We start from the raw sequence: 12,170 nt of genomic DNA on the forward strand, positions 1-12,170 counted from the left end.
GCCCAACCATCTTCAGCTGCTTCATCAATGACCTTCCTTCCATCATAAGGTCAGAAGTGAGGATGTTCGCTGATGATTGAAAAATGTTCAACACCATTCGCGAATCCTCAGATACTGAAGCAGTCCATGTCCAAATGCAGTAAGGCCTGTACAATGTCTAGGCTTGGGCTGACAAGTGGCAAGTAACATTCGCACCACACAAGTATCAGGCAGTGACAATCTCCAACAAAAGAGAATCCAACCATCGCCCCTTGAAGTTCAGTGGCATTACCATCACTGAATCCCCCACGATCAACATCCTGGGGGTTACCGTTGACCAGAAACTGAACTGGGCTAGCCATATAAATACTGTGGCTACAAGAGCAGGTCAGAGGCTGGGAATCATACGACAAGTAAACTCACCTCCTGATTCCCTGAAGCCTGTTCACCATCTACAAGGCACAAGTCTGGAGTGTGATGGAATACTCCCCACTTGCCTGAATGGGTGCAGCTCCAACAACACTCAAGATGCTTGACACTATCTAGGACAAAGAAGCCCGCTTGATTAGCACCACATCCACAAACATTCACTCTCTCCACCACTGATGCACAGTAGCAGCAGTGTAAACCATCGACAAGATGCACTGCAGGAATTCACCCAGGATCTTTAGACAGCACCTTCCAAACCCACGACCACTAACACCTAGAAGGACAAAGGCAGCAGATACATGGGAACATCACCAGCTGGAGGATCCCCTCCAAGTAACTCACCATCCTGACTTGGAACTATATCGCCGTTCCTTCGCTATCGCTGGGTCAAGAACCTGGAACTCCCTCCCTAACAGCACTGTGGGTGTACCTTCACCAAATGGACTTCAGCGGTTCAAGGCAGGAGCTCACCACCATCTTCTCAAGGGCAACTGGGGATGGGCAATAAATGCTGGCCTAGCCAGCGAAGTCCACATCCCGTGACTGAATAAAAAAAAAAATTCAACGATCGAAAAGGAGACTCTGAGACTGGTGTTAGTGTTGCAGCATTTTGAGATTTAGATTGTGAACAATTTATCAGAAACAACTGTTTAAACAGACCACAATCCTTTAAAGTTTCTCGACAAATTTCAAGACAGGAGTGCAAGACTATTCAGATGAAGCTTATTACTGCAACCATTTAATCTACAGATTATACATGTAGCTGGACAAGAAAATCCAATTGCAGATGCATTGTCGAGAGTTTAAAGCCCAAAGGAAAAATTGGGCATTTGAAATCTGGACTGGAATGATTTCTGTTGATACCAAGGATTTGTATATATATTATGTTAATGCATGCATCTGGTAATGTAATAGTGTGAATATATAGATAAGTATAGGAGGTAGTGTAAGATGGGTTAAAAAAATGAAGCCGTTTTAAATCACGACAATTAATTTCTTCATAAGGAGGGGCGTGTCACGAATGTATAATAATTCTCATGATATTGCGATTTACTGTAAAAGTAGGGTTTGGGTTGTTTCTGTGTGTGTGTGAGAGAGAGTGAGAGAGTGAGAGAGGTTTAATTGAGTTGGAGACAGCTGGTCTGGAGGCTTTGACTCATCAAAAGAAGTTATGTTTGAATGCTAAATACGTAAACATGCCTGAAGCTTTAGAATGTGAGGTGAGGAGAATTTGCATTTGCATTTTTAGATAAATCAGGTAGTTTGAATTTCAAAGAGACGGCAGGATATAACACCTAGCCAGAGAAGCTAGGCCAAGCGGTCTGTTTATTTTTACCTAAAAGCTACTGACAATATTAGCACCATGAATAGATTTATATTGAGAAAAGTAAAGTTCCAAAGACATATGGGAACAATGGAATTTGCATTAAAAGGGAGAAACATGTATAAAGGAGATGAGGCTATGTATCAGAGAGAAAGGCATTGTAAGATCTATCAGAAGCGTACGTGAAACAGTACAGAAACCAAAACTAGGAAAAGTCATTTTGAATTCTACTGTCCAGGGTATTGTGTTAACTGGCTGGAATCTATTTTTTTGTTTACTGTTGCCTTAACAGGGGTGTGACTGGAAGCCAGATTAATTAGGGGTTGATGCATTATTATAGTGGTAATTTATAGACATATGTATGTGCTTGAAATCATTTCTTTTGTTAACAAATGTTTAATTTAGTTTTGTAAAAAATCTCGAGAGTCTTGTTGGATTTATTACTACTGAATTCAGGGCATGCATTTCAAAATAAAATACAAATTGCAAAATTGTTGTTACCACATGATCAAGTTTCCCTTGTGGATTTGACCTGCCTGGCACACAGCATCGGCTGCGAGCTAACAGCTGTTCGTTTCTAGTCGGGGCAACAGTGGAAACACTGTCTGATTATTCCCTCCCTAGCTCTGAAGTATAGCTTCAACAATATGCCTAAAATATAAACATGTTATTGTACTCCTCACGTGAAAATAAATATTAAGTGCCCACAGACTAACATAAACCAAACATGTTCTGAAAACTAAATGATCCATCCATCCACTAGCTAATAAGTGCAGATTTCAGTTGTCAGATCACACTTCAACTCAGATGCCAATTGTCTTTTCGCTGATAAAATTCGAATCAAATTTATGTCAATGTGCACTTCCGTGACACCACCAGCAAGGGGGCTGAGCACAGATAATTTTTCATTGTAAATGTGGGCACAGAAATTTATTATGAAATTTAGAAAAATTACATTTACTTAGAGTGATACAGTTATCCCTTGTTCTTGAACACCATTTCACCTGAAGATTGATCTTAAGCCCCTAAATGTAAGGTCATGGGAGGTGGATTTTTTTTTCTGAAAAAGGAATGCTGATGACCTGGTCTTCAAAAGAAAAACCGGTTAACAAAAACAGCAGTCTCAAACATGAAAAGTGGAAATCTATCCAAGGGGTTTTAAGAGAAACACGCTATACCACATTCATTAACGTATTCGTTCATGATCAATACACAAAATGTGATATAGAAACAGAAAATGCTGAAAATATAAAATACAAGGTTGACATTTCAGCTATACTCTTATCTGTATATGAACACACTGGTTCAATGTTCAATTGCAGCTTTTGAAATCTTCAATCTCTTCAACCTTGGTGGTGTCCTGCATTTATTGGCCATGCCTCTTTACTTAAGATTTCTTTATTGTAGCATTTTAAAGAGCTATATTTATATATATCATTTTGGTTAAGAAACCAAAATGATATATATATAAATATAGCTCTTTAAAATGCTACAATAAAGTGTGAACTTTTAATATAGTTGACCAAGTAACCGGCGAATCTGCTTTACACCACCTTACTATAACCATGAAATGAAAACACGCACAAAAGATGCTGTACCTAGCTCCAAGACACAATCACATCATATAAACCAGTCACAGAAAGGAGAAATTAATCTATTGCTTCAGAGGGTGAATTCTTACCAGTGATGTGGTAGGAACAGAGACCTGTTCTTTTAACGCAGCCAATTCCTTCTTCATCAATTTCTCCTCATCCTAAAACCAGAATCATTTAACTGTTAATACAAAAGAAAACATTTAAACATGATGAGTTCTAACTTACATTTGCGTTATTTACTTACAAAATTAGAGCGCTCGCCCAATTCATAATCTAATCATAAAGGCAGATATATCCACACAATGCAACTTAATGAGGACAGGTAAGATACAATTATTTCATTTTTAAAAAAACAGAAAATGCTGGAAAAACTCAGCAGGTCTGGCAGTATCTGTGGAGGGGGAAACAATTAACGTTTCGAGTCCGTACGATTCTCCTTCAGGGCCATTATTATTTCACAAATTTGATTCAAAGAGTTGAAAAATCTATATTAATATTTTCTTTGGCAAAAAATTTTAAGGATTCAAAAACGAATGCAGGAATGATTCAAACAGTTCAGTGATATACTAGGCGGTACAACATAAATCCAGAAAACTACTTGGAATTCTCTCTCGTCAGTAGAACAAGGAGACACCAGTGAAAGACAAATGTTTGCTTGTCAAGAGGCTACTCTTTGTACAAAGAATGACCAACACTTGGAAGGGTCTCTGGGCAGAGCAATGCCAATGAAAATCCTGGCTATTATGATTGGGTTGGGGAAACTGTGGGTTTCTTTCCAAATAAATGAATTACAATGATCCAAATTATGTTTTCATCAATATTTATCTTATAATCACCAGGTACAAACAATTTTAGAGGTTTCTCTGCATGTTTTAACTTGATTGAGAATTTTTTTCCCCCTCAATGAGTTACGATGATCTTGAACTGCTGCAGTCCATGTGGTGTAGGTACACCCACAGTGCTGTTAGGAAGGGAGTTCCAGGATTTTGACTCAGCGAGTGAAGGAACAGCGATATAGTTCTAAGTCAGGATGGTGAGTAATTTGCAGAGGATCTTCCAGGTGGTGGCGTTTCCATCTATCTGCTGCCCTCGACCTTCTAGATGGTAGTGGTCATGTGTTTGGAAGGTGGTGGCGAAGGAGCCTTGGTGAATTCCTGCAGTGCATCTTGTAGATGGTACACACACTGCTGCTACTGTGCATCGGTAGTGGAGGGAGTGAATGTTTGTGGATGTGGTGCAAATCAAGTGGGCTGCTTTGTCCTGGATGGTGTCAAGCTTCTTGAGTGTTGTGGGAGCTGCACTCATCCAGGCAAGTGGAGAGTATTCCATTATACTACTGACTTGTGCCTTGTAGATGGTGGACAGGCCTTGGGGAGTCAGGAGGTGAGTTACTCATCACAGGATTCCTAGCCTCTGACCTGCTCGTGTAGCCACAGTATTTATATGGCTAGTCCAGTTCAATTATTTCTGAGATGACAAAGACACCATTAATATGCCTGCAAAAGAAACATCACAGGGGGGTGAGGAGATGAGGGGGGTGAGGAGATGAGGGGGGTGAGGAGATGAGGGGGGTGAGGAGATGAGGGGTGAGGAGATGAGGGGGGTGAGGAGATGAGGGGTGAGGAGATGAGGGGGGTGAGGAGATGAGGGGTGAGGAGATGAGGGGGGTGAGGAGATGAGGGGGGTGAGGAGATGAGGGGTGAGGAGATGAGGGGGGTGAGGAGATGAGGGGTGAGGAGATGAGGGGGGTGAGGAGATGAGGGGTGAGGAGATGAGGGGGGTGAGGAGATGAGGGGGGTGAGGAGATGAGGGGGGTGAGGAGATGAGGGGGGTGAGGAGATGAGGGGGGTGAGGAGATGAGGGGGGTGAGGAGATGAGGGGGGGTGAGGAGATGAGGGGTGAGGAGATGAGGGGGGTGAGGAGATGAGGGGGGTGAGATGAGGGGTGAGGAGATGAGGGGTGAGGAGATGAGGGGTGAGGAGATGAGGGGTGAGGAGATGAGGGGGGTGAGGAGATGAGGGGTGAGGAGATGAGGGGGGTGAGGAGATGAGGGGTGAGGAGATGAGGGGTGAGGAGATGAGGGGGGTGAGGAGATGAGGGGTGAGGAGATGAGGGGGGTGAGGAGATGAGGGGGGTGAGGAGATGAGGGGGGTGAGGAGATGAGGGGTGAGGAGATGAGGGGTGAGGAGATGAGGGGTGAGGAGATGAGGGGGGTGAGGAGATGAGGGGTGAGGAGATGAGGGGGGTGAGGAGATGAGGGGTGAGGAGATGAGGGGGGTGAGGAGATGAGGGGTGAGGAGATGAGGGGGGTGAGATGAGGGGGGTGAGATGAGGGGGGTGAGGGGGTGAGGGGGGTGAGGAGATGAGGGGTGAGGAGATGAGGGGGGTGAGATGAGGGGGGTGAGATGAGGGGGGTGAGATGAGGGGGGTGAGGGGGTGAGGGGTGAGGAGATGAGGGGTGAGGAGATGAGGGGGGTGAGGAGATGAGGGGGGTGAGGAGATGAGGGGTGAGGAGATGAGGGGTGAGGAGATGAGGGGTGAGGAGATGAGGGGTGAGGAGATGAGGGGTGAGGAGATGAGGGGGGGTGAGGAGATGAGGGGTGAGGAGATGAGGGGGGTGAGGAGATGAGGGGGGTGAGATGAGGGGTGAGGAGATGAGGGGTGAGGAGATGAGGGGGGTGAGGAGATGAGGGGTGAGGAGATGAGGGGGGTGAGGAGATGAGGGGTGAGGAGATGAGGGGTGAGGAGATGAGGGGGGTGAGGAGATGAGGGGTGAGGAGATGAGGGGGGTGAGGAGATGAGGGGTGAGGAGATGAGGGGGGTGAGATGAGGGGTGAGGAGATGAGGGGGGTGAGATGAGGGGTGAGGAGATGAGGGGGGTGAGATGAGGGGGGTGAGATGAGGGGGGTGAGGGGGTGAGGGGGGTGAGGAGATGAGGGGTGAGGAGATGAGGGGGGTGAGATGAGGGGTGAGGGGGGTGAGGGGGGTTAAGGGGAGTGTGAGGGGGAGGGGCTGAGATGAGAGGAGATGGGGGTGTGAGGGGGGCGGGGTCCGCTCCAGCTGCTTCCCCCTGGGTCCCCCTGGGTCCCCCGGTCCCCCCGGCCCCCCCGGCCCCCCCGCCCCCCCGGTCCCCCGGTCCCCCCGGCCCCCCGGTCCCCCGCCCCCCGGTCCCCCGGTCTCCCGGTCCCCGGCCCCCCCGGTCCCCCCGGCCCCCACCCCCCGGCCCCCCGGTCCCCCGGTCCCCCGCCCCCCGGTCCCCCCGGCCCCCACCCCCCGGTCCCCCCGATCCCCCGGCCCCCCCCCGCCCCCCGCCCCCCGGCCCCCGGTCCCCGGTCCCCCCGGCCCCCCCGCCCCCCCGGTCCCCCGGTCCCCCCGGCCCCCCGGTCCCCCGCCCCCCGGTCCCCCGGTCTCCCGGTCCCCCGCCCCCCGGTCCCCCGGTCTCCCGGTCCCCGGCCCCCCCCGGTCCCCCCGGCCCCCCGGTCCCCCGCCCCCCGGTCCCCCCGGCCCCCACCCCCCGGTCCCCCCGATCCCCCGGCCCCCCCCGCCCCCCGGCCCCCGGTCCCCGGTCCCCCCGGTCCCCCCGGCCCCCGGCCCCCCCCGCCCCCCGCCCCCCGGTCCCCGGTCCCCCCGGCCCCCGGCCCCCACCTGCTTCGACGCCAGTTCGGTGACGCCTCTGATTAAAGCTCCGAGTCTGGAGGCGGCGGAAAGTTTGGCGCCGGGATCCAGGGACAAGAGGCTCGGCAGCGCCGACAGCGTCTTCTCCATCACGTCGCTCATTGTCGCCGCGGGTCCTGTCACTGCAAGCGGAGAGAAAGCGGCCCCCAGACCCTGGCTCACGCCGTCATCCCCCAGCCCCGCCCCCAGTGTGTCACTTCCTGTTTGAATCCAAAAACTTTATTAAAATCCGGACAGTGATATTCTCCGCCTGGCCACTAGGGGGGGGCACTGAGCCAGGTCTGTGTCAGAATAGAAGCTGCAACTTCACAGAAACTGTTACGGTGCAGGAGCAGGGAATTCGGCCTGTGGTGGCTGCACTGTGACTCAGTGCCATTTTCCTGCCTTTCCCCCGTCACCCTGCGCATTGCTTCTATTTAAATAATCGCCTAATGCCCTGTTGAGTGCCTCGATTGAACCTGCCTCCACCACACTTGCAGGCAGTGCATTCCAGACTCAAACCACTGGCTGTGTGAAGAATTGCCTTTTGCTTCTCTTACAAATGGCTTTAAACCTGTGCTCCCTCTTTCTCGATCCTTTTACGAGTGAGAATAAGTTCTCCCTATCTACCCTGCCCAGCCTCCTCATGGGGGAATAGGGCACTCAAACCTAAAGAGATAAACTGTAGAACACAAAGTAAATAAAATGACCACAAAATCATGTGGGATCTGGACAAACTCGATAGCAAGAAACTGCGCCAATTAGTAGAAGGATCAAGAACCAGAGAACACTAATTTAAGGTGATTGGCAAAAGGCACAAAGGCAACATGACAAAAAACACTTTTACGCAACCAAAGGTTAGGATCTAGAATACACTGACTTAAAGTATGGCTGAGGCAGACTCAATCATGGCTTTAAAAAAATAATTGGATCATTATCCGAAGCGGAACAAATTACAGAGAATTGACCCAAACACGATGGGCCAAATGGCCTCCTGTGCTGTAAACATTCTAGGATGGAAATCTGCAACCAAAATAGAAAAGCTCCAAAGGCACTGCGTGTCAGTCAGCATCTGTACAAAAATCAGTCAACAGGTTAGAACTGGTGCCCTTCTGCAACATAAGTGAAGAGCAGCCTTGCTAATTAATAGTCAAAAAGTGGTGAGGGGAAGGGAAAAATACACAGGCTGCAAAGAGAGAGAAGTACAAATGGACTGATGCTTCGGTGATGTGATAGATCATGTCAGTTAAACAATGGACAGATGCTTTAGAACGATAAAACCAAAGAATCTAACTGAAGCTTAGCAGCTCCACAAAAAAAGGAAAACAATGGAACTTTCCTTGCTTTTGTTTAAGGCAATAGGAGAATTGTAAAGATAAATTATTGTAGAGAATAAGCCCAGTAGTAAACAAGAATCTTAATAAAACACCTCCATTGAAAAAGGCAATGGAAAATTGCTTAGGACACATATTAATATTGATTAACTTGCCTATTCTACCCTCTGGATAAGCAGTTAAACCAAAATCCTATTGTCTTGGTAATCCAGGGAGATTTTTCTGGTGCCTTGTCAACATTTGGTCATTATCACGTTGCTGTTTGTGGGAGCTTGCTGTGCACAAATTGGCTGCCACATTTCCCACATTAAAAAGGTGACAATACTTCAAAAATTGGCTGTAATAATCATTGGCTGTCAAGCACTATGGGACATCTTGTGGTCATGAAAGGTGCAATATAAACACATGTCCTTCATTTTACTTTTTAAAATAGATTAGGTTATGATCCCTGTAGAGACCGATGTTTTTTTAAAGGAAACTTGAACACCATCTGAATAGCTGAAAGGATAACATGACATGATTTCATGTTTTAAGACTTTTGCTCAGACAAACAAACTAAAAGAAATATTGACTAAACATTATTTCAGTAGGCAATTTAAACCTTAAACTGCAGGACACAACTTTCCCCTTTCACTTTTACCACAATCAAAAATACCACTCTAGGATTATACTTCACTGTGTCCCTTAATTGGACATTCAATTATCCCAGACACAGTCCAAGGGTTTACTTCTGTTCTTTTCCTTTCCCAGCCTGGTAACTTTAACCCCAGAATTGTATTTCACAATAATGGGGTGGTCTTCCTAGAGATTCTCCCTCTAGTTCAAGATAGGCAAATCTTCCAGCCTCACAAATTTGGTCTTTTCAATCCAAGGGTGAGCTCCTACCCACATTCCTGCATGATGAACCATAGAGACTGGCTGCCTTGATCTCCTCTCTCTCGGATTGTGGCAGACTGATGTGTATGTGAGTTTCAGGGTTAGCTTTTGGAAAGCCTATGGATCCTCCCTCTTCTCAAAGCCCATCTCCACGGCAATGTAAATTAAAGAGGTCTTGTATCCTGGAAGTAAATGGACAGTTTAAAGCATGACTGTTTACAACCCTGGTTGTTAGGGACTGTGAGGGGAGAGGGCTAGAAGGCCTAATATTGAACAAAGCAACTGGGACAAAGTCCCAGAGAACCGGGGCAGGCCTTTTAAGCAGACCATGTTGACAATCGCTGCTACTGTGGCCACCTCTGAACTGTTCCTGGGGGTGGTGGGTCTAACTCCAGCATGGACCCACCTCCCCCCAGAATGAAAATTGCACCTCTCGAGGCACTATATCCCACAGCAGGTGCGCCAAGCACAGTACCCCCTAATTCCTGCTGGCCGCCTCTAACATGAAAATCCAGCCTATAATCTTTGCTATTCCAAATAAGCATTTTTTTAAAGTGCTGGACAAGAGTATAAAGGCCTGATTTTAACACTGTGTGGCAGATGGATTTTGAGTGAGTAAAATTCATGCCCTGAATATAATTTTTGAGTGCATTTGCCTTGCATCTTTACTTTAATCAGCAGTGAGTACATTTGAACCTCTGGCATAGCTAAAATGTGTGAGGATTTACATTTTTGATTGACACTCAGAAGCTGTTTCTGGAAGGAGATTTAATCTTGTATAAATGGTATTAAATTAAATCCTTGGAGTTCAAGTGTTATAATTAAACTGTGTTCCTTTTCATTCTTTTGATTTGTTCCTATCATTAAAATTTGCTACAATGAGTCAAACAACTTTTTCTTTATCTTACTGACAATTCATTTACCTTTCTTAATCTGTTCTGTTCATGCATCATCCAGCCATTGGGAAGGCAGAAAAAATGGTTATGAACTCCCTGAGACTTTTGACAGCTGTTCATGCCAGCAAATAAGCATTTTACTTTCTGTCATGTGTAGAATTGAGGAAAACCATTATCAAAATAGCTGGATATAAACACAAAAGTGTGACATTTAAAATGCAGAGAGAAATATGTATAAATACATTTATGTGTGTGCATGAGTTTGGGCTTAGCTGTTGTTTATGTGAGCTATCAGTTTGCTACATATAACCTGTTCATCTGCCTAGTATGTTAAGCCCTACATTTGTTACACCCACAACAACACTAAGTCAGCAGTGAGAGCCTGTTCATCACTTTTCTTCCCTGTGCCCTAATCAGACATCAGTGACACAATCTGATGGAGTCTATCAACCCCAGGGATTAAAAATGAATACAATTGACGAAAGGAATCAGTGCAAAATTTAAATAAATGCCTATATCACAACATAAATGTATGAGACAATTTTTTACAAAATATTAATGGATTGAAAAACATGAGGACCGTACCTGAGATTTTCCATTCAGCATTCCCAGGAGGTGAGGCTCTTTCGCAGGAGCTCAAATTCATAATATCCTTCCAATAAATTAAACTATAAATGCTGTAAGTCTAAAATAAAATGGAAAATACCAGTAAAAGGATTCAAGGATGAGAGTGCAGATTTAAAGTGATTTGATAAATAAGTAAGTGTGTCGTGGGAAAACACTTTTTCACTCAATGAGAGGTTTGCCATTAAAATTCTGTGATTCTCAACACGTCTCTAACAGTCTCACCACTGTAAACACAAATGCTGCTGCCATTATCTCTAAGCGTGAACACCTTACACCTTCTCCCCAGCAAAACATTCTAAGCCGTCCTTTAATATTTAACAGCCCCGTTACCTAGGACTGATATCCAGTAGACTTCAGTGCAGGTCACCTGGCTCCCTTCATTTTACCCTAAATTAAGGACATAGTGCCAAAAACATTATCTTATAAACCTCATAAGTGTATTGGCCATTCATTTCATTGTTGTTTGTGGGACCTCAATTGTGCAAATCAGCAGGTATTTGCTTATGTAAGAACAATTGATGCATTTCAATGTCATTTACTAAATGTTTGCAAAATGCTTTTTGGTTTGTTTTGGCATTACATAATTGTACCTAAAAGAAGGTGGAGTTGTGTGATTGCAAAGAGATTGTAGAATTCCTGTGATGCTATAAATTGATCAATGCTGATCATGTATTCTGCAAAGCTATATCAATGACATTGCAGATATCAACTGATTTAAAAAGTCTGTTGTTATCATGGTATGGACAGGGGAGGAGGGATAAACTCAAATCTCCAATTCCCTTACTATCTGTAATCAGTGTGGTTTTGGAAAGGGAGGTGTGTGTGTGTGTGTGCATGTGAGTGTTAGCCCTCTTGAGTATGTAGTCAATTTGAATCACAGCAGCAGGTAATAGGGAAGGCACATGGAACTTTGGCCTTCATTTCAAAGGAAATGGACTATAAAAATAGAGAAGAGCAGTCTATAAAAATAGAGAAGTCTTGTTAAAACTATACAAGGCACTAGTTAGACCACACCTAGAATACTGTGAACAGTTCTGGTCCCCTTACCTAAGGAAAGATATAATGGAATTGAAGGCAGTTGATCCTGAGTATGGAGGGATTTTCTTATGAGGAGAGGTTGAGTAGGTTGGGCCTGTACTCATTGGAGTTTAGAAGAATGAGAGGCGCACTTATTGAAACATATAAGATTCTTAGAGGGCTTGACAAGGTAGATACTGAGAGGTTGTTTCCCCTTGTGGGAGAGCCTAGGACCAGGGGGCATATTCTCAGAGTAAGGGGTCACCCATTTAAGACAGAGATGAAGAGGAGTTTCTTCTCTCAGAGGGTAGTGAATCTGTGGAATTTTTTACGACAGAAGGCTGTAGAGACTGGGTTGTTAAGTATATTCAAGGCTGAGGTAGGCAGATTTTTAATCATTAATGAAAACAAGGGTTATGGGGAAAAGGCAGGAAAGTGG

At 45.7% G+C, this 12,170-nt stretch overlaps 1 protein-coding gene across 3 annotated transcripts in view; it reads right to left on the minus strand.

Annotated features, from left to right (window-relative positions):
* ap4e1 (adaptor related protein complex 4 subunit epsilon 1) overlaps positions 1-7,170 on the minus strand; it is a 60,710-nt gene extending 53,540 nt beyond the window's left edge. Inside the window, exons 1-2 of one of the 3 annotated variants that reach the window (XM_041175255.1) lie at positions 6,973-7,170; positions 3,414-3,485 (exon numbers count right to left, since the gene is read on the minus strand). In XM_041175255.1, the coding sequence (XP_041031189.1) occupies positions 3,414-3,485; positions 6,973-7,104 (204 nt within the window). In that variant the 5' untranslated portion in view covers positions 7,105-7,170. Of the gene's footprint in view, positions 1-3,413; positions 3,506-6,972 lie in introns of all 3 variants that reach the window. The other 2 variants (XM_041175256.1, XM_041175257.1) reach the window with 2 other exon arrangements.
* Positions 7,171-12,170: the final 5,000 nt, after the last annotated feature.

This window comes from Carcharodon carcharias, chromosome 26 (assembly GCF_017639515.1).
Source record: "Carcharodon carcharias isolate sCarCar2 chromosome 26, sCarCar2.pri, whole genome shotgun sequence".
NCBI classification, from domain to species: Eukaryota; Metazoa; Chordata; class Chondrichthyes; order Lamniformes; family Lamnidae; genus Carcharodon; species Carcharodon carcharias.